Here is a 23447-nt window from a genome sequence, read left to right on the forward strand (position 1 = left end):
GTGTCCCAATCCGGTCTATTACAGTTTTTTTCAATTGCTAAACGACAGCAGACACAACTGAAGTCATGTGTGTAAAACTCTAACTACAGTCTGCAGAGCAGCAGTTCATGTGGACCAAACTCTAGCTCCTCTTTCATTGTTGGAACACAGTTCTATAAACTCTCCACTTCTCTGCTGACTTTAACCACAACCTGCACAACACTGTGGATTTACAGCACTTTGTTCAAATGTTAACACACCGCTGTCTAAACTGTAAACCTCACATCCAACACAGGAGGATTTCAGCCTGCTGGCTTTCAACACTGATGGTTGTAACTTCAGCTGAAAACCTCAGCAGGTGTCTGGTTTCAGACTTGGTAGTGAACACATGGAGATATAGAGAAAGACAGGTTGGTGGAGGGAGAAGAGTGGCAGGGAGACAGGTTGGTGGATGGAGAAGAGTGGCAGGGAGACAGGTTGGTGGAGGGAGAAGAGTGGCAGGGAGACAGGTTGGTGGAGGGAGAAGCGTTGGCAGGGAGACAGGTTGGTGGAGGGAGAAGAGTGGCAGGGAGACAGGTTGGTGGAGGGAGAAGCGTGGCAGGGAGACAGGTTGGTGGAGGGAGAAGAGTGACAGGGAGACAGGTTGGTGGAGGGAGAAGAGTGGCAGGGAGACAGGTTGGTGGAGGGAGAAGAGTGGCAGGGAGACAGGTTGGTGGAGGGAGAAGCGTGGCAGGGAGACAGGTTGGTGGAGGGAGAAGAGTGGCAGGGAGACAGGTTGGTGGAGGGAGAAGAGTGGCAGGGAGACAGGTTGGTGGAGGGAGAAGAGTGGCAGGGAGACAGGTTGGTGGAGGGAGAAGCGTGGCAGGGAGACAGGTTGGTGGAGGGAGAAGCGTGGCAGGGAGACAGGTTGGTGGTGGCAGAAGAGTGGCAGGGAGACAGGTTGGTGGAGAGAGAAGCGTGGCAGGGAGACAGGTTGGTGGAGGGAGAAGAGTGGCAGGGAGACAGGTTGGTGGAGGGAGAAGAGTGGCAGGGAGACAGGTTGGTGGAGGGAGAAGCGTGGCAGGGAGACAGGTTGGTGGAGGGAGAAGCGTGGCAGGGAGACAGGTTGGTGGTGGCAGAAGAGTGGCAGGGAGACAGGTTGGTGGAGGGAGAAGAGTGGCAGGGAGACAGGTTGGTGGAGGGAGAAGCGTGGCAGGGAGACAGGTTGGTGGAGGGAGAAGCGTGGCAGGGAGACAGGTTGGTGGTGGCAGAAGAGTGGCAGGGAGACAGGTTGGTGGAGAGAGAAGCGTGGCAGGGAGACAGGTTGGTGGAGGGAGAAGCGTGGCAGGGAGACAGGTTGGTGGTGGGAGAAGAGAGACAGGGAGACAGGTTGGTGGTGGGAGAAGAGTGGCAGGGAGACAGGTTGGTGGAGGGAGAAGAGTGGCAGGGAGACAGGTTGGTGGAGGGAGAAGCGTGGCAGGGAGACAGGTTGGTGGTGGCAGAAAAGTGCCAGGGAGACAGGTTGGTGGAGAGAGAAGCGTGGCAGGGAGACAGGTTGGTGGAGGGAGAAGAGAGGCAGGGAGACAGGTTGGTGGAGGGAGAAGCGTGGCAGGGAGACAGGTTGGTGGAGGGAGAAGCGTGGCAGGGAGACAGGTTGGTGGTGGCAGAAGAGTGGCAGGGAGACAGGTTGGTGGAGAGAGAAGCGTGGCAGGGAGACAGGTTGGTGGAGGGAGAAGAGTGGCAGGGAGACAGGTTGGTGGAGGGAGAAGAGTGGCAGGGAGACAGGTTGGTGGAGGGAGAAGCGTGGCAGGGAGACAGGTTGGTGGAGGGAGAAGCGTGGCAGGGAGACAGGTTGGTGGTGGCAGAAGAGTGGCAGGGAGACAGGTTGGTGGAGGGAGAAGCGTGGCAGGGAGACAGGTTGGTGGAGGGAGAAGCGTGGCAGGGAGACAGGTTGGTGGAGGCAGAAGAGTGGCAGGGAGACAGGTTGGTGGAGAGAGAAGCGTGGCAGGGAGACAGGTTGGTGGAGGGAGAAGCGTGGCAGGGAGACAGGTTGGTGGAGGGAGAAGCGTGGCAGGGAGACAGGTTGGTGGTGGCAGAAGAGTGGCAGGGAGACAGGTTGGTGGAGGGAGAAGAGTGGCAGGGAGACAGGTTGGTGGAGGGAGAAGAGTGGCAGGGAGACAGGTTGGTGGAGGGAGAAGCGTGGCAGGGAGACAGGTTGGTGGTGGGAGAAGAGAGGCAGGGAGACAGGTTGGTAGAAGGAGAAGAGTGGCATGGAGACAGGTTGGTGGAGGGAGAAGCGTGGCAGGGAGACAGGTTGGTGGTGGCAGAAGAGTGGCAGGGAGACAGGTTGGTGGAGGGAGAAGAGTGGCAGGGAGACAGGTTGGTGGAGGGAGAAGAGTGGCAGGGAGACAGGTTGGTGGAGGGAGAAGCGTGGCAGGGAGACAGGTTGGTGGAGGGAGAAGCGTGGCAGGGAGACAGGTTGGTGGTGGCAGAAGAGTGGCAGGGAGACAGGTTGGTGGAGAGAGAAGCGTGGCAGGGAGACAGGTTGGTGGAGGGAGAAGCGTGGCAGGGAGACAGGTTGGTGGTGGGAGAAGAGAGACAGGGAGACAGGTTGGTGGTGGGAGAAGAGTGGCAGGGAGACAGGTTGGTGGAGGGAGAAGAGTGGCAGGGAGACAGGTTGGTGGAGGGAGAAGCGTGGCAGGGAGACAGGTTGGTGGTGGCAGAAGAGTGGCAGGGAGACAGGTTGGTGGAGAGAGAAGCGTGGCAGGGAGACAGGTTGGTGGAGGGAGAAGAGAGACAGGGAGACAGGTTGGTGGAGGGAGAAGAGAGACAGGGAGACAGGTTGGTGGAGGGAGAAGAGAGACAGGGAGACAGGTTGGTGGAGGGAGAAGCGTGGCAGGGAGACAGGTTGGTGGTGGCAGAAGAGTGGCAGGGAGACAGGTTGGTGGAGAGAGAAGCGTGGCAGGGAGACAGGTTGGTGGAGGGAGAAGAGAGACAGGGAGACAGGTTGGTGGAGGGAGAAGAGAGACAGGGAGACAGGTTGGTGGAGGGAGAAGAGAGACAGGGAGACAGGTTGGTGGAGGGAGAAGCGTGGCAGGGAGACAGGTTGGTGGAGGGAGAAGAGAGATAGGGAGATAAAAACGAGCCTTTCACACCCAAATTGTAAAACATGCAACCAGTTCTATTTGTTATTGTGTATCGTTCTCCTGGTCCATATTCTGAATTCTTATTATTGTGGGGGATTTTAATGTCCATGTGGACGTTGTAATTGACAGCCTCAGTGTAGCATTTACTTCATTAATAGATTCTATTGGCTTCACTCAGAGTGTACAGAAACCAACTCACTGTCATAGCCACACTCTCGACCTCGTCTTATTTTATGGCGTTGAAATCGAAAACTTAATAATCTTTCCTCAAAATTCTTGTTTATCTGACCATTACTTGATAACTTTTAAATTGTTACTACTGGACGTTGCTCCTCGTCATTTCCAAGAAGAAACACTACGTTATGTTTAGTTTTGTCTCGTGACTTTGTGTTTTATTTTGAAATCTAACTCTCCTCTCGTTCCAGGTAACTTGCTCCTTCCCCTGTGTGATTGGGTCTGATTGTCTGCCCCACCCTGATTGTTTCCTTACCTTGTGTGTATATATAGTCTGCGTTTCCCTTTGTCCTTTGCCAGGGGCCTGTACTACGAAGCGAGTTCAACATATCCAGGGTATCTTTCAGAGATCCAGCTTAAGTAACCCTAACAAAGGCAATCGGAGATAAGCGGTCACACGAAGCTGGTTATCAACTCGTTAACTCAACCCAGGGTTTACCTGTCCAGCTATGAGCGCGTGCACATGAAAGAGGCGGCGTTTGCAGCATTTGACCAATCACATACATGGATCAGTCTACGGCAGCGGAGCGGCGTATTTCATGTACGAGGAGCGAACCATAATCTTACAGAAATACGAAGAAGTTAAACATATAATACAGGCAAAAGGCAACAGTTTCATCTGCCAAATGCAGGAAGGACAGCTGGCAAAAACTCGCCGACTGTGTGAATGTGTAAGTCGTATTAATATTATTAGTAGTAGTATAATATGACTACCCCATCATAAGGGCACTAGTAGATCTGACTGATAGAATGACAGCAGTAACTTCGCTGATAGCTTAGTGGTAGAGTTACCGCCCCATGTAACGAGGCTCCTTGCAGCGGTCCCGGGTTCGGATCTGCCCTGTGGCCATCTTTTAAATCATGTTGTCGCTCTCTCTCGTCCCTTTAACTCTTACGATGTCCTTCCGCAATAAAAGGCCAAACACATGACTTTAAAATAATGAATTGGATGTATTCTTATAACGTGGTTTATGACAATATCAGCCTCATTATTCCAGCTGCAATCCCGGCGGTGTAAAACGGACTTGGGAGCAAATCAAATAAATATAAAAACATAATTCAAAGTGGTCAGTAGGCTGTACGCTGACACAGAAAAGTCTTTCCCTCCGATGAGAATCTGTATCTCTCATATAAAACATCGTCTGGGACAGAAAAAGGGTTTTGCCGGTCTCTGTACACTCTATAGTTCTCCTACGAGACCCTCTCATGATCCACCAGCCTTTTTTTTTTTTTATATCCACGCACCAGGACAGCTGATTGGTCAGTCGGCGGTGTGTTTCTCCACGTTGATCTCTTATCAGGAACATAACCTGCTCCGGAGCAGGTTAGCTCGACAGCGTAAGTTACCATGGCGATCTACCCCAGTAAGAAGTGAACCAGCGTCGTAGGACGGAAAACCCAGAGTTAACGCTTTAGTTACCTCGCTAAGCACAAATCCTGCTTCCTAGTACAGGCCCCAGTTCGTCTTGTCTCCATGCCAGGGAACCACGCCAGCCATGTTAGCCAGGTCAAGATCAAGCCAAGTCAGGTTTGGAATTCTGTTACTTTTTTGCCATAGTCTAGCTTAACATTTTGATACTTTGTCTTTGCCTTTGTCATGTATCATCGTCGTTTTCCTCGAAAGAGTGATTTTTTGTTCTACCGATTTTTCCTCTCCGTGAGTTTCCTTTGCTACTTTGTTATTAAAATATTGTTCATTTGTACTTTATCTTGGAGTCGTGCATTTGGGTTCACGTCCTGTTCAGTCGTGACACTCCTCTAAGAAAAAGCTACTACTCTCTGTGTCTATTGGATAGAGCTGTAGCTAAGTTTATCGAAGTAATTCCGCCAGTCTTGAGTTCACTTCCATTAGTCAGGAGGGAATTAATGAAAATTGTACACTTCTGGGCCCTCATTTATAAAACTTGCGTACGCACAAAACGGGGCTGGAAACGTGCGTACGCCACTTTCCACGCAAACGTTGTGATCTATAAAAACCAAACTTGACGGGAAAGTGTGCGTACCCGTAAGCAAACTCTGAGGCATGCGTACCGGTACGCACATTCTGGAGACTGGAAGGGAATCAGCAGTAAACGTGAGAAGAACTATATATTTTTGATGACTCGCACACATTTAATTACACTCCATATCATACGTTAGATCTGCGTTATCATGATGAACTCCAGCAATGTTTTTGACGCTTTTAATGAGTGATAGTTTTTTTTCATATTAACACCTTCTTTTAAAATCTGACTTGTATCTTAAATCAAAATAATTTTGAAATATTTAATCAGCGCTGTCACCGCAGGAGGAGGAGGAGACGGCCCAAATGCATGTAATACAGTATACAATAAATACCTTCCATTAGATCACTGTAGAACACAGCGGGAATAACTAAATATTCTCCTTATTTATGTGCATATATCATCAACGCACATACATACAGCCATTAAGCCATCGTATAATTGTTACACTTTATCCTCGTTTTTAAACCACCAGAGTGCAGAGGAAATGCGCTATAATGAGTGCCACGCTCGTGCGCGCTCAGTCGTGGAGCGTGCAACTTTACCGAACTTCAGGAGGCAGACTCCACCCGGCAAAGCTGGTAGAGACCCCAGCATGATGAGCCCGAGCCACGGCCCCGTGCCCGACTGGAGGGGTATCAACAGGGCGCAAGAATCCGTGAGGATGTTATGCGTTTGTAAGATAAGGAAGACAACAATCAATGTTCATTGTAAACGTATTATTTTATTAATCACAGTGCGCGTTTGCCGTAGCTCATCTGCAATGTTGTTGATGGCGGTGATTGTGTCTCGCTGAAGTTGCAGGACGGCATCAGTGAGCACCCGACCGCTTGATGTGCCATGCGTCCGGGGTGCACTGCTGCTTTGCCCCGGACCCGGACGCTGTGCCGAGAGCCCGTCACCGTCACCCTCCTCACATCCCTCCTCCCCCGTACATGTTGGTAAAGGAGCAGAATGATGTAATTTACCTTCGGATCAGACCACTTTTTCGTAAGTTCTGCCACCGTCCGCTCCGTCCCACTGACGCCGACAGCAGCAGCAATGTGTTGCCACTCGCACTGCGTCTTTTTATTCGTGATCCCGCTGCTGTGACCACTAAATTAAATTATTGTCCGGGCCTCCACCTCCCAAACAAGTGTCTCTTTCTCCGTTTCTGAAAAGTTACGTTTCTTCGCTTTTTTTCCTGACCTGTCGCCGTGATTCACCACACGGAAACGATTGCATGTCGGCTCATTAATATGGTAAAAAGTGGGCGTGTACAGGGCGGGATTCAGGTACGCACACTTGTAGGTGATCCTGTGATTTATAAAGGGAACATTGCGTACAGCTTGCGTGCGCACAGTTTTATAAATCTGATTTTTTTTCTGGCGCACGGAAACTTTGGCTTTTTGGGCGTACGTACACTTTTAGTAAGGATCCTACGCACAGTTTTATAAATGAGGGCCCAGGGGCCTCATGTACTAAGAATTGCGTGGATTTCCTACTGAAACATGGCGTACGCTAGAATCCAGAAACTGTCCTACGCACAAAAAAAATCAGATGTATCAAAGTGTGCGTACGCATGGATCCAAGCACTTTTCCTTTGTACATCCCAATCAACGTGGAATTAAGCGCACATGTGGAAGTGCTAAACTCCTCCCTGTCCACGCCTCCATTTAAATATGCAAATGACTTTAAATAGGGCCTGCACCGGGGATTCCCCTCTCTGCACCATCAGATCTACAAAATGAGTAAAGGGAAGAAGCGCAACTTCACCGAGTCTGAGCTCGAAACGCTCGTAAACGAAGTCGAGACTCGAAGACCAGTATTATTTGGTAGCCTCTCATCAGGCATAAACACAAAATAAAAGAAATGTGAGTGGGAGCGTGTGAGTGAGGCAGTGAACGCTGTGGGGTCGGAGCAGCGCACACTCCCTGAAATAAAAAAGAAATGGTCCGACGTGAAAGTGGAGGTGAAGCGGAGGATTTCGGCCCACCGCCGAAGCGTGACCGCAACGGGCGGGGGGACAGGAGGATATTAATATATAATATATTATATTATTATATATATTAATGACTGCAGAAGTGCGCCGTGGCTACTGCAGTGTGACATTTCCAACTTTACGCACGCGTTTATCGACACAAATACTGAACACAAGGAGACAATAAAGGGTTTGTTAGATAGCTCTGCCACTCTATTTTCACCAGGGAAAAACAAATGCACATATTTGAATGCACGTGCCCAAATGGGCATTGTGCTGGTTTACATTCGGGGCGCAATTAAACGGATACATTTACTCACCGAGAAGCCACCCATCGCGCACCGTGCCAGCCTCCAGCCTGTTACCAACCATGCTATTAGTAAGAATGAACGAGTCATGCGTTGAACCAGGCCACCTTGCCACGATGTTGGTGAGCTGCATTTGTGCATCAGCATCACATATTATTTGAACATTTATTGAATGAAAATGTTTCCTGTTGACAAAAACAAATTCATCCTGTGATGGCGCTTTTATAGCAACATGTGTGCAGTCAATAGCTCCGATTACATTAGGGAAACCGGCTCTTGCTGCAAATTGCGCTTTAATGTTGGCCTGTTCAACAGCATTGTATGGGAATTTGATGTACCTGGATGACATTCTGATCCCGTCCCACACAGCTGGCATGGCTCGGCTCAGAGTGGACTGGCACACTCCTGACCGGTCGGCCAGTTCCCTCTGGAAGGCTCCTGTTGCCAGAAACCCCAGAGTGGTCAGCACCTGTGTGGGCACGGACAACCCCTGGCTCCTGGCTGTGTTTCTTTCTAGGGCCGGCCGCAGCTCTGCGCACAGCTCCAGTAACACTGGCCTCGGCAACCTTAAACGACTCATGAGCCAGTTGTCGTCATTTGCTAACATATCCTCCCGTTTTATAAACACCCTCTCACGTCTGATGTTACCGTTTGCGATGTCTTCTAACAAGGCCATGCTGCCATTGTTAATGCCATTTTTTCATCACTTTGCGCATGCTTTTATATCCATCCATATGATTGCAAACACGTGTGTGTTAATTGTCCATTAATGTGTCTCTGATGTGCACATTACTCTGAGGACTAATTGTTTTCACATAATTAACAGTTTCCCAGCATCACCTCAGAGTGTCGCCAAAGGAACAATAGCTGTAGAAACGTGCGTACGCCAGCCATGAAGCTGCCGTGGGACACCGCAAATTTCCACGCTCATTTCACTTTTGATACATCTGAACGTTGGCGTGGAAAATTACGTACGCCACGTTTTTGTGCGTACGCAACATTGATACATGAGGCCCCAGGTGTCTAATCTCTGTGTCCTTCACTGGTGTGAGAAACATTGAGCCTGGGATTTCTGTCTCCATCCTTATCAAAGTGGCTCCAGTGCAGGGGTGAGTCAGGAATGTCATTCGCTAGCTCTGGCCCGATGTTTACAAAGAATTGGTTGAATCTATTTGTTATGACCTCCGGGTTATCCTCCTGTGTGTTGTTATGCTTGAAGTAGGGAGGGTAGTTTGGTTTTTTACTTTTATTATTAGACACGCTGTTTAGAATATCCCATAATTTTTTACTTCATGTTTTCTGCTAGTAAATTGCTGTAATATTCTTTCTTGCGTTCATTTAGGATAGCGTTTAACTTGTTTCTATACCGTTTGTATCTCACTTCTGACTGGGCCGTCCTAGATTTAATGAACTGTCTGTACAGAGTACATTTTTTCTGCAGGCGTTTATCAATGTTTTTGTGAGCCAAGGTTTCTGCTCCTTATTCCGAGTCTCTTTTTCACAGGACAGTGTCTGTCGTACAGTGTTTTAAATATTTGCAAAAAGGAATCATATGCATCATTCACATCTGTTTCATTGTAAACATTATTCCAGTTTTGTCTCAGTAGCTCATTTTTCAGTGTATTCATTCCTTCTTCAGTTCTGACCCTTATGTATAAGTTTTTGTTCGGTATCTGTCCCACAGTGAATTTGCAGTCATAGATAGCAAAGATTGGTAGGTGGTCACTTATATCATTTATCAGGAGTCCACTTGCTGTGTCAGTAACGTTAGTAAAGACATTATCAATCAGAGTAGCACTGTGTGTAGTGATCCTGCTAGGGCGTGTGATGAGAGGTTGTAAGCCCATCGTATACATCATGTTAGTGAACTCATCCATTCCCGTGTTTTGTTTTGGATTGAGCAAGTCAATATTTATGTCACCACAGATAACAACTGTGTCTTGTCTGTGTATTAATCTGGTATATTGCTGTTTGTATGTCTTTGTTTACTGGTTCTGACTTTGACCTTCTTGGCCAGGTCACCCTAAAAGGTGGTTCTATAATAACTAACGGTGATAAATAATGCTGTGCAACACTGTTCGTTAAAGGGACGGATGCAGACACCAAGCGCATCATTCAGTGGAGGGAACGTTGAGGAGAAGTTCACCGGCAGGATGAATGCTGCTATGAGAGGATTCACGTAAGAGAATGTGTTATTAAATGTTGTAATTCTCATATGGAGGGATCAGTTTAAGTTCTACTGTTGCATATTTAGCTACTCAATGATATAAGGTTGAAAACCAGCATACAGTATATACAAGGGTGCACAGAACTGGTACGTGTACGCATGTGCATCAAAAATCAAGAATGCATAATGCCACTTGTGTTACTACCGCGCCTTTGCGTACTTGACTTATCTCTCCTCTAACTTTACACGACGTGTTGCTTGTCAACTACTGTCAGAGATGTCCAAAAAGCAACAGACAACAGTAAGCAGCTTCTTTGGCATTTCGCCACCTACAAAGAAATGCCAACTGGTGCCAGAGCCAAAAAAAGGCCTTTTTTTCGGAAAAATGGCTCCAAGATGTGCTGTGGCTTGAAGCTAACGATGAGCGCACTGAAATGTGGTGTAAGATTTGCGCTCACATCCATATCTAGCAGACAAAACAGGTGTCTTTTATAAAGGCTCAAAGAATTTCAACCTTCCTTTATTTAACAAACATGAAAAAAGCAAGGAGCACACGAATGTGGTGCAAACCATTGCTAATAAACAAGCTAGCCGAGAAGAAATTGCCAGTCGTCCACTTACCAGATGGCGAGACAAGCTCACTGAAGAACAGCGGATCTGAGGATATCGAAAAAACTGAGCAGGAAATCGTTTACATGGTGTCTGTGTCCAGCAATGGAGAGTTTACCTCTGACTTTGTTGGATTGATTGAACTGGGTGCTGACCAAACCACGCAGGTCATAACAGACGGACTTGTGAGACTTTTCCAGGACACAGGCTTGGATGACTGTTGGTCGCTGTGTGCACAGATGGGGCTGCTGTCAACGTTGCTGTGTAACGGCGACTTGCTGCGGTTGGAGACTCCCTTTGTGCACATTCTGTGCACTGCACACACACTGGTGAGTTTTTGACCGTTCTTCCAGAAGTGTATTTGTGAGGTCACACACTGATGTTGGAGGGAAGGCCTGGCTCTCAGTCTCCACTCTAATTCATCCCAAAGGTGTTCTATCGGGTTGAGGTCAGGACTCTGTGCAAGCCAGTCAAGTTCATCAAACTTTACACGTGGCACAATGCAGCCAGACAAGTACCGTTGTCCTGGCAACCACCAAACCCAGACTCGTCCATCAGATTGCCAGATGGAGAAGCGTGATTGGTCCCTCCAGAGAATGTTTACACCACTGCATCCGAAGCTTTGCATTGTAATTGTAATTTTATTTTTAGGACAGGGACAATGCACAATAAAACATTAATCTTGCACAACAAGAAAATATGCATTGTGCCAGGTTTTAGCAGATTGCTATTTTCCACCTGCAGTCCCTGGGCAGGTTGATTGCACTTGCTGATGTATGGCTTGGATGCAGCTGATCGCCATGGAAACCCATTCCATGAAGCTCTCTACACTGTTCTTGAGCTAATCTGAAGGCCACATGAAGTTTGGAGGTCTGTAGTGATTGACTCTGCAGAAAGTTGGTGACCTCTGTGCACTATGTGCCTCAGCATCCGCTGACCCCGCTCCGTCATTTTACGTGGTCGACCACTTCTTGTTGAGTTGCTGTCGTTCCCAATCACTTCCACTTTGTTCTAATCCCGTTGACAGAGTGAGGACATTTCACGACTGGACTTGTTGCACAGGTGGCATCCTATCACAGTACCAGGATATATATATATATATGATTTTAATGATGTCCTATCCTATCACAGTAACACGCTGGAACCCATGGACCCATTATTTCACATGTTTGTATAAACAGTCTGCATGCCTAGGTGCTGCTTATATACACCTGTGGCCATGGAAGTGATCATATAAATAATATATATATATATATATATATATATATATATATATATATATATATATATATATATATATACATATATATATGATTTATACAGAATATTTAAGTGGAAACATTAGACTGTAAGAACATACACTCACTGGCCACTTTATTAGGTACACCTTGCTAGTACCGGGTTGGACCCCCTTTTGCCTTCAGAACTGCCTTAATCCTTCGTGGCATAGATTCAACAAGGTACTGGAAACATTCCTCAGAGAGTTTGGTCCATATTGACATGATAGCATCACACAGTTGGTGCAGATTTGTCGGCTGCACATCCATGATGCAAATCTCCCGTTCCACCACATCCCAAAGGTGCTCTATTGGATTGAGATCAGGGCCCTCATTTATAAAACTGTGCGTAGGATCCTTACTAAAAGTGTACGTACGCCAAAAAGCCAAAGTTTGCGTGCGCCAAACAAAAATCCGATTTATAAAACTGTGCGCACGCAAGCTGTACGCAATGTTCCCTTTATAAATCACAGGATCACCTACAAGTGTGCGTACCTGAGTCCCGCCCTGTACACGCCCACATTTTACTATATTAATGAGCCGACATGCAATCGTTTCCGTGTGGTGAATCACGGCGGCAGGTCAGGAAAAAGCGAAGAAACGTAACTTTTCAGAAACGGAGAAAGAGACACTTGTTGGGGAGGTGGAGGCCCGGACAATAATTTAATTTAGTGGTCACAGCAGCGGGATCACGAATAAAAAGAAGCAGTGCGAGTGGCAACACATTGCTGCTGCTGTCGGCGTCAGTGGGACGGAGCGGACGGTGATCTGAAGGTAAATGACATCTTTCCGCTCCTAACATGTATTTAATGTATTGCTTGAGTATTTGAGGAGGTTTGATTTTGATGTGACTTTGACGGGGATTGTGTCCGTAAAGGAGGGAGACACAGATCTGTGAAAACAGATTTTAAACTTTTATTGTATAAACAAAACGTTAAATAGTTTTTGTCCTTCCAGAGTCTGCAGCGTTGGGCTCAGAGGAGGGTGACGGTGAGGAGGGTGATGTGAGGAGGGTGACGTGAGGAGGGTGACGTGAGGAGGGTGACGGTGACGGGCCCTCGGCACAGCGTCCGGGTCCGGCGCAAAGCAGCAGCGCACCCCGGACGCATGGCCAGGGCTGGACTGGGACCAAAAATCGGCCCGGGCATTTTCAGCCGAGACCGGCCCACCAGGTATCGATGGAAAGACAATGAAGCCTATGAATGAAAACAATTTTTTTTGTGACAATGCTTGTACACTGTCGGGCATCGCCCCTCGGCTGTAATTGGTCCAGCCCAGAATCAATCATGACTAAGGGGCCGATCTACCAGTTTTGTGTACCAATAGCAGTGTTTCCCACAGGATTCTATCGTGGGGGGCTTGTGATCTTGTAGGGGGGTCCAGGGGCATGTCCCCCCGGGAGAACATTTTTAATAGATTTAATTTTAATGCATCAATTTGGTGAATTTTGAGAACCAAAATATGACATCAATTACTGACCAATTTCTTACAAACTGCTGGTACTAATACAAAATGTTGACATACTAAATGGGGTTGAGGAGTTCAAGCATTCAAGAAAAGAGGAAAAGAAAAATGACTAAAACACAGTGCTGAGCCTTCCAGGGTTCCCCAATTAGTTTTCACTGAGGGCCAAATTATGTCCAGGTTGGTTGTAGTAGCAGATAGTAGTAGTAGTCATAGCCTGTGTTGAGGGACAGATAAAAATGTACGCTTGAAAGAAAATAAGTCCAATATCAACGATTTATTTATTTGAATGCCCCTGGAGAATATTTTGATCAACAACAAAAAACAACAGCACTACAGCAAGTGGTGCACAAGAGGAAAACAATATTGTATAACAGTAGAGTTAATGGTTTTTGTTTGCAGCGTCTTGCTTTTGTCTTGTAACTTGCAGACGGTCCCTGCGCACTCGCCCGGCTGCCGGCTGCGCATATAGATCAATGTTCTCCGTTCAGCTCGGAGGACAGCTGATTTTTGTAAAAAATCTGTGTTTTGGTGCTTGTAGCTCATAGTCTTTGATATTACGGTGGGAAAGAGGCATCATTTGTGTTTGAAAACGTTTCACTTCAGATGTATTGATCCCGAATCTGTGAATATATTTTCAACTTTACCGACTCTTTATTTCACCTTATGGCAGGTTATTAGTTAGTCACTGGGTCCGCACGGCCCGGATTTGCTCTTGCGGGCCGGATTTGGCCCGCGGGCCGCTAATTGGGGATGGCTGCTTTATACTATTAGTTTATTATGACTATTATTATTATTAATATAAGTGGGTGAATATTCCTCAGCCTTCCTTGGTGTTTTGGTTTTGACATACGCGCACGCACTGTCAAACTCGCGCAGCTAAGGGGGGTCGGCGGGGGGGGGGGACGCCTTGCCATGGCGACGGGGGAAAACAGAACGTTGATGAACCAAACCAGCCGCGAGGATTTCCCCTTATAATAAGCGCTACTGCCCTCCTGTTTAGGCCTATTATTAGAGCCGCTAGTTAAGTCCATTCAATGTGTGGGAAACACTGAATATGTATCATGACTAACACCATTAATACCATTAGTAAAAAAAAAAAAAAAAAAAGGCTCGGCCCAAAATCGCCATCGGCCCTTCGGGCAAATGCCCGATATGCCCGATGGCCAGTCCAGCCCTGCGCATGGCACATCAAGCGGTCGGGTGCTCACTGATGCCGTCCTGCAACTTCAGCGAGACACAATCACCGCCATCAACAACGTTGCAGACGAGCTACGGCAAACGCGCAATGTGATTAATAAAATAATACGTTTACAATGAACATTGATTGTTGTCTTCCTTATCTTACAAACGCAGCATAACATCCTCACGGATTCTTGCGCCCTGTTGATACCCCTCCAGTCGGGCACGGGGCCGTGGCTCGGGCTCATCATGCTGGGGACTCTACCACCTTTGCCGGGTGGAGTCTGCCTCCTGAAGTTCGGTAAATTTGCGCTCTCCACGCTCCACGACTGAGCGCGCACGAGCGTGGCACTCATTATAGCGCATTTCCTCTGCACTCTGGTGGTTTAAAACGAGGATAAGTGTAACAATTATACGATGGCTTAATGGCTGTATGTATGTGCGTTGATGATATATGCACATAAATAAGGAGAATATTTAGTTATTCCCGCTGTGTTCTGCAGGGATCTAATGGAAGGTATTTATTGTATACTGTATTACATGCATTTGGGCCGTCTCCTCCTCCTCCTGCGGTGACGGCGCTGATTCAATATTTAAAAATGATTTTGATTTAAGATACAAGTCAGATTTTAAAAGAAGGTGTTAACATGAAAATAACTGTCACTCATTAAAAGCGTCAAAAACATTGCTGGAGTTCATCATGATAACGCAGATCTAACGTATGATATGGAGTGTAATTACATGTGTGCGAGTCATCAAAAATATATAGTTCTTCTCACGTTTACTGCTGATTCCCTTCCAGTCTCCAGAATGTGCGTACCGGTACGCATGCCTCAGAGTTTGCTTACGGGTACGCACACTTTCCCGTCAAGTTTGGTTTTTATAGATCACAACATTTGCGTGGAAAGTGGCGTACGTACGTTTCCAGCCCCGTTTTGTGCGTACGCAAGTTTTATAAATGAGGGCCCTGGTGACTGTGGAGCCTCAGTTTCCCGTTCTTAGCTGACAGGAGTGGCACCCGGTGTGGTCTTCTGCTGCTGTAGCCCATCCGCCTCAAGGTTCCACGTGTTGTGCGTTCAGAGATGCTCTTCTGCATACCTCGGTTGTAACGAGTGGTTATTTGAGTTACTGTTGCCTTTCTATCAGCTCGAACCAGTCTGGCCATTCTCCTCTGACCTCTGGCATCAACAAGGCATTTGCGCCCACAGAACTGCCGCTCACTGGATATTTTCTCTTTTTCGGACCATTCTCTGTAAACCCTAGAGATGGTTGTGCGTGAAAATCCCAGTAGATCAGCAGTTTCTGAAATACTCAGACCAGCCCGTCTGGCACCAACAACCATGCCACGTTCAAAGTCACTTAAATCACCTTTCTTCCCCATTCTGATGCTCGGTTTGAACTGCAGCAGATCGTCTTGACCATGTCTACATGCCTAAATGCATTGAGTTGCTGCCATGTGATTGGCTGATTAGAAATTTGTGTTAAGGAGCAGTTGGACAGGTGTACCTAATAAAGTGGCCGGTGAGTGTACATTTAGATGATAATACTTTATTATCAGGGTGTGGTATTATTTATAAACTCCACCACTGATAAACTAAAATAAAACCTCAACAATAATCATGTTCGGGATCAGGACCTCCTTCAGCCCTACCTTCGCCGTCCCTCAGGTCAGCTGAACAGCTGCTCCTGGTCGTCCCGGTAACCAGGCTGAAGCTCAGAGGCAATCAGGCTTTTGGACTAGCCGCTCCTAAACAGTGGAACAAGTTACCGTTGAACATCAGGCAGGCCTGTCTTTAAATCTTTCCTTAACAAACACCTCTGTTCCTTGGCTTTTGACACAGCAGGAGAGTTTGATTGTTTTTGTATTGCTTTTATTGCACAGTGCGAGTGGTTTTTATCTGTGTCTTGTCTCTATGATTTGATGCTTCTTGTATGTTCTGCTTAAAGAACATACACTTTTGTTAACTGTGTGTTGTTTTTAAAAGTGCTTTCTAAATAAAACTGGGTTGGATTAGATCCCCATCACCACCCATGCTCCCTGCTGAACACTGGGGAACCAGACAGCTGCTGGAACCCAGCCCCAGTTTCCTCCAGCTCATCCCTATTGGGGAAGTGGATGAGCCTCCTGAAGAATTTTAAATCCATAAGGCTCTTAATGGTCAGGCACCATCATTCTTAAAGAGCTCATTAAACCCTACTGTCCTCCTAGAGCACTACACTCTCAGAATAAAGGCTTACTTGTAGTTCCTAAAGTCTCCAAAATTAGAACAGGGGCCAGAGCTTTCAGCCATCAAGCTCCTCTTCTGTGGAACCGTCTTCCGGTTCTTGTTCGGGAGGCGGACACTGTTCCCACATTTAAGAGTAGGCTTAAAACCTCTCTTTTTGACACCGCTTATAGTTAGGGCTGGCTCAGGTTTGCTCTTAGCAGCTCTTAGTTAAGCTGCTATAGGCCTAGACTATACAGTTGTGCTCATAAGTTTACATACCCTGGTAGAATTTGTAAGCTGCGCACCATTCTCTAAAGAAGTGCACACACAAACACAAGCCTCACCTCAAATGCCTGCGTATGAGACATGTATGAACAGCCTGAGGGCAACTGCACACTCAATCGTTGATTCAGTAGGCAGTATGCAGGAGTACAAATGACCTAAATGTAAATGACCTAAATGTAGTACACGTTGCAACTGTAGTATGCAGTATGTTAGTATGTGACTCTATTTGGTTTGCTTCCCATACAACCCCAGCTTGAATTACCAAGGTTAAGCCATTGAAATTCAAGCTTTTCACTTAAACTTTCAATTGCTTGGTTTTCAGGTCTTCACGGCATTATCTATAGTCTCTCTCCACGTTTTTTAAATGATCAGCCTTCAGTCGTTTTGTTTCCTGTGTTTGCCACCAAGAGGAGCACCGATCACAAGTCAGACACAGATGCTTGTAAAACACAGTGGATATTTTATTTTTAAGTGTTATTCAGTAAGCAGAACAACAGCTCAGTGACTACTGTAAAAACAGGTAAACAACACTGACAGTCAAGTTTACACAGTGTATTTGAAAAAGTTTTCACTGGCAGCCACACCCCTCAGCTGTGTGAGGGTTGTGCCGTGTTTGTACTATTCTTCTATTCTCAGACCAGTCATGTGGTTTCATTGAATCCCTTATTGAGATGTCTACAGGAGTAGAACCAGGTGCATGAAGATGCTATTTTTCCACAGCACTTGCATAGACTTTTTTTTTTGCATCCAAAATTTTACACTTTTTGGTATACTCATTTTTTGGGGAAATATAGCTGTATATGTGAAAAGGTGAAAAAGCTCCTAGAATCCATTCAGAAAAAGGCCTAATTCAGAATATACTATGGGAATACAGTGACATTTAAAATAATAGTGGAATATAAGTGTTGTGTCTGTATATAGTGTATAGTGTAAATACATATTTTTTAGTGGCAGAAGAAAGAGCATAGTTCAGCATATATCAGCATAGTACAAGTCATAGTACAGGGCTGTGTGTGTGTGTGTGTGTGTGTGTGTGTATATATATATATATATATATATATATATATATATGTATATATATATATATACACTGTATATATAAGTATTTTTTCCCCTGGTCCAGTCTGTCCTCGTTTGTTGCCATAGTTACAACGAGGCTGCCTCAGGACTTTCGTGTGGTTTTGGATGACGTCTCTTTGGCAGAACATAGCACCTTAAAAGGATAGTTCGGATGTGTAGAAGTGATGTTTCTGGGTTGTCGTCGTACACGCACATACTAGTGAACTGTCTGAGGAAGGTCTTGAGGACATTTCTTAGAATTTTCCACAAATGTACACTTGCACTCAAGGTTGAACTGATTACAATTTGTTGGTCAAATTTAGTTGGACAGTTTAATGATGTCCAGGTAATTTGGTAATGTTAGACATTTTACACAAATTGAATACGATAAAATGATGAAGTAGATAGATAGATGGATACTTCCCAAGGGAAATTAAAGAAGTGAAGACATTTTCTGCGGACATGGATGTAAACTGCAACATGATGGTTGGCGAGGGCATACAACTGCAAGGTAGTCATTTTCAGAGTACTTGTCTGAGTCTTGTGGCATTAGAAAGAGCATAGATAACACTGTGGGCCCTAGTTTCGTAGATCAGGCGCAGTCCGCCTGGACTTCGCAAGTTTTGTGCAACGCGCTGGCTCACGCAGGCACTCCTCCCGTCACTCCCACCCGCACAAGTGGGAAAGAGGGAGGAGAAGAAGGCGTGAGTGGGAGACGAGGAGGAGACGAGGCGTGGACTGGGATTAATACAGCCGATTCAGATCTTCACCAATCAAATGAGCTCCTCTCCTCACCTTTAATGCGTTAGGGGAGGTTCAGTGGCAAGTTCCGTCACTTGACAACCCGATGACAGAAGCAGCGCCGCCGCTCCCATCACGCTCATCACGCGCTGTGCGTGCGTATAGTCATAATAATTATAATGCCGATATTATATCACTATAGAAATTGTAGTCACATTTTAGGCATGTCTATCACAAAACAGGGTCAGGGCGCACAGCAGTAGACATAATAGTGGCGAGAACCCGGTGCCTGCACGAGCCGGCCGGGCCATTCATCATCATCATCATCATCATCATCTGCGATCCACAGCTGCACCCGATTCCCCGTCCAACACCAGAACCTGGTCCAAACTTGCATTACACCGGCTCCGCCACCCTGTGCAACCAGCGCTGCGCCACGAAACTAGAGCCCTGTATATCTGTTCTTGTCCAGGTGGCTAAAATATGTTTTGCTGCTGCCTCCATCCATAGCTGTACATTGCTTGGCTCATGTACTGGTACTCCAGTCGGTTTCTCCAAACTGGTGGCATGCTGACAGCCATCTACTGTCGATAATATAGTGCTATGTTTGAGCACCTCATACAACCTGACTCCAAAACATCCAAACTATCCTTTTAAGAATTGAGAGAATAGATAGATTACAGACATGTACTACACGTAGCATAACTTGGACATGGACGTTTGTGAAATAGTCACAAAGCTGAAATCTACTGATTCATGTGCATGGACAAAGTCAGCATTTCTTTCAAACTAATGTATTTTCAGGGATCGTTGAAACCTGCAAGACATTTTTCTGTCAACCGGGATGACATTACTCTAAAAAGAAAAAGAAAAAATAGACAATTCACGTGTCACGACCGGCTATGATACTGGGATTGGAGGGACACAGGGATGGATATTTTTTACCCCATAAAATGGTGAGTGTGTCAGTGAGAAGGATGGGATTAAAGAAGACATAAAGAATGGCGGAAAGATGCTCAGACCAGTGTGCTCCATCTATGTTGGAGTGAAGGAAATGGATGTGTCCTAAAGCTAGGCTATCTTCACATTGTCCGGGGAGGAAGTGGGCAGTGCATCGATGGAGTGGCACACTGAGTATATTAGTCAGATGGACCACATTGTGTCATGATGAGGTTTGGAGCTGTTTTATACTTTCTGTTACCCAGCAGGAACTGTTGCTTAACTGCAGAACTATTTTAGTGATGACTTATTGAAAGCACTTTTGATGACCAAAAGTCATATACTACGACATACAAAAACAGAAAGACAAAACAGACTTTCACAAGCAATTCTCGGTGCAAGGAAACAAGATTAAAGGTATAACATTGACAGGTTGATTTTTGACGAGTGATATGAGGAAGAGATAGAAGGTTTAAATGAATGTGGTAAGGCCTTACATTGCTAGCAGCAGGCTTTTGTGTAGCACCAATATGAATGTAATGTGACCTTTGGTACCAGTGGTTGATGTGAGAGGTTACAGTAATGACTTTAGGGTCTTGGTGCCTTACAGGACTGGCAGCAGGCCTTTCTGTAGTACCAGTGAGAACACAGTTTCACCTTTAGGACCAGAGCACAGTTGGCTGTTGGTTTGTCTTGGCAGGAGTCTTCTATTACTATGGATGGTGCTGGGGCTGCTGTCAGATAAACACACAAAAGCCACAAAAAAGTCTGAAATATGTTGAAAAAAAAAGTCTAAATGCTCTATTTAATTCATTACAACAGGAAAACACTGTGATGCATCTGGGAATTCAGATAACCTCTGCTGATGGAGCAGAAAGCTTGCTGAAATGTTGCATCACCTACAGAATAGGTTTGTTTTTTACCTGGTGCTTCCGTCGGACAGCTCTGAATTTCACAGCTCTTTCTGGCTTCTGGCCTGAGGGCAGAGTCGCAGCTGTGTCCCCTGGTTACCAGCTCCTCCCCCTGGTAACACTTTACTTCACGAACCTGGATGCCACTCCCACAGGTCTTACTGCACTGTGGGGGTATGAGGGGAAACGTTTCTCAACATATTACTGATGATCAGACCTACTGACACTCTCATAACATCACACACAGTTGACCCGTGCCACCTGTGATTTGAGATCACTGTGGTTATGTACTCTACACACAGACCTGAGACCAGGATGTGGTGAACCACTTGGAGCACGGTCTCTGGAAGCAGGAGGAGCTGGTCTCTGGTTTGTTGGTGTGGTCACAACTGCTGTTTGGAAACTGTTTGAACACACCTCCTTCCAGCCCGACACAAACCACCTGACGCTGCTGCACACCGCGCCCACATGTAGCATTACACTGGAACACACACACACACACACAAAGAAAACATGACTTTGATTCTGCTGATCTTACAGAAGTACACATTCCCCCACCAGGGTTCTATGGACTGCTTCTTAATTTGTTTACCTGCTGCCATTCCTGTTCCACCCAGTGGGGGGCGCAATCGCTGTCACCACAGGGATAGATGGTGAGCGGGCGCAGTGATTGGTCACACTGCTCCTCTGACATCACTACCCCACCTGACGATCGACATGTCACTGCACGCACCATCCTTCCCTCTCCACACACACCAGAGCACTGACACAAATGAGATGCAAAACGTTGATGAACTAGATATTTAATGCGAAGTGTTAAAATGAGGGTCTGTGTACACCGTACTGAAGCTGTGTGTGTGTGTGTTGTCAACTCACAGGTCCCCAGTCAGAAACTGTCCATCTTCTGTCACAGGGCGGGCCTTCACATCCCTGACTCTCTATTGGCTGAGAAGACTTGTTACATAGTCTTATTTCCATGGAGCAACGGACCTCCCGAGTACGGACCCCCTGAGAGCCACAACGCACCGAGCACTAACACACACAGGGACAAACACACACATACATTATGTATACATGTTTGTCAATTTGAAAGATAAGTCTGCAAGTCAAGAAAGTCTCACAAAGACGACACACCCAGAAGTGTGGTAGTCTCTCTCTGAAGCTACGGTGCCTGTGTGTTGGGTACCAGGATGTAACGTTACTATAACAGGTCTCTCTGTGTGTTGGGTACCAGGATGTAACGTTACTATAACAGGTCTCTCTGTGTGTTGGGTACCAGGATGTAATGTTACTATAACAACAGGTCTCTCTGTGTGTTGGGTACCAGGATGTAACGTTACTATAACAGGTCTCTCTGTGTGTTGGGTACCAGGATGTAACGTTACTATAACAGGTCTCTCTGTGTGTTGGGTACCAGGATGTAATGTTACTATAACAACAGGTCTCTCTGTGTGTTGGGTACCAGGATGTAATGTTACTATAACAACAGGTCTCTCTGTGTGTTGGTACCAGGATGTAAGGTTACTATAACAACAGGTCTCTCTGTGTGTTGGGTACCAGGATGTAATGTTACTATAACAACAGGTCTCTCTGTGTGTTTGTACCAGGATGTAACGTTACTATAACAACAGGTCTCTCTGTGTGTTGGGTACCAGGATGTAACGTTACTATAACAACAGGTCTCTCTGTGTGTTGGGTACCAGGATGTAACGTTACTATAACAACAGGTCTCTCTGTGTGTTGGGTACCAGGATGTAACGTTACTATAACAACAGGTCTCTCTGTGTGTTGGGTACCAGGATGTAACGTTACTATAACAACAGGTCTCTCTGTGTGTTGGGTACCAGGATGTAACGTTACTATAACAACAGGTCTCTCTGTGTGTTGGGTACCAGGATGTAACGTTACTATAGCAACAGGTCTCTCTGTGTGTTGGGTACCAGGATGTAACGTTACTATAACAACAGGTCTCTCTGTGTGTTGGGTACCAGGATGTAACGTTACTATAACAACAGGTGTCTCTGTGTGTTGGGTACCAGGATGTAACGTTACTATAACAACAGGTCTCTCTGTGTGTTGGGTACCAGGATGTAACGTTACTATAACAACAGGTCTCTGTGTGTGTTGGGTACCAGGATGTAACGTTACTATAACAACAGGTCTCTCTGTGTGTTGGGTACCAGGATGTAACGTTACTATAACAACAGGTCTCTGTGTGTTGGGTACCAGGATGTAACGTTACTATAACAACAGGTCTCACTCCTTCTTTCTCTTCCTGCTGATAAAAATAGTTGATAGATAACATCACATTTGCGCATTACGACGATGTATTCACTGAGCATGTTCACACATAACGAAATACTATGAAAAAATATAAAACACACAGACTTTCTTGACACACAAAATTATCTTACAACTTGACAAACAACATGTGTAATTCATGGTGTAATTCAAACGAGATTAAAAAAAAATATGTCTCCTGCCGTACAGATTTGTTTTTCTGAAATAAGGTCACATCACAGGTCTACAAACTCACAGTCACATGCACCCCATGTGACTGTGAGTTTGAAGACAGCAGTAACATTTCAGTGTGAATGTAGCAGTGTAGTGGTTTTGCAGTTTATTTGTCGGTGAATAAATGCTACGACTAGACAAAAGCTAAGTTCCTGTCTTGTTGTCAGCCAGCTGATAAAGAAAGTGAAGGGAGTCTTTTTTTAAATTTTTTTTTTTGGGCTAGAGCTCTGTTCAAGCCTTTTTATTACTTTTTCAGACAGTGTGGAAACAGGGAGAGAGAGCGAGATGACATGCGGGAAATACATCCCGGGGCAAAAGTCGCACCCCGGACCACCATGTCGAGGACATTAAGCCTCTGTACATGGGGCAGCTGCCCTAACCACTGCACCACCGGCCGCCCCCAATATCATTTATTTTGACATCTGCAATCGACATGGCAGAATTAATGTCATTACACAGCCTTACACCAGAAAAATTCCACTG

The 23447-nt window shown here is 46.1% G+C and overlaps 1 protein-coding gene across 2 annotated transcripts in view; it reads right to left on the reverse strand.

The window, feature by feature from the left end:
- Window positions 1-23447, reverse strand: part of LOC311012784 (ADAMTS-like protein 2) — a 233954-nt gene that overhangs the window by 120818 nt on the left and 89689 nt on the right. Inside the window, exons 16-20 of one of the 2 annotated variants that reach the window (XM_084008431.1) lie at window positions 21327-21482; window positions 21043-21213; window positions 20755-20931; window positions 20463-20616; window positions 18975-20273 (exon numbers count right to left, since the gene is read on the reverse strand). In XM_084008431.1, coding sequence (XP_083864557.1) covers window positions 20128-20273; window positions 20463-20616; window positions 20755-20931; window positions 21043-21213; window positions 21327-21482 — 804 coding nt within the window. In that variant the 3' untranslated portion in view covers window positions 18975-20127. Of the gene's footprint in view, window positions 1-17874; window positions 20274-20462; window positions 20617-20754; window positions 20932-21042; window positions 21214-21326; window positions 21483-23447 lie in introns of those variants that run through there. The other variant, XM_084008430.1, reaches the window with a different exon arrangement.

This window comes from Eutrigla gurnardus (genome assembly GCF_963514095.1).
Source record: "Eutrigla gurnardus genome assembly, chromosome: 4".
Lineage (NCBI taxonomy): Eukaryota > Metazoa > Chordata > Actinopteri > Perciformes > Triglidae > Eutrigla > Eutrigla gurnardus.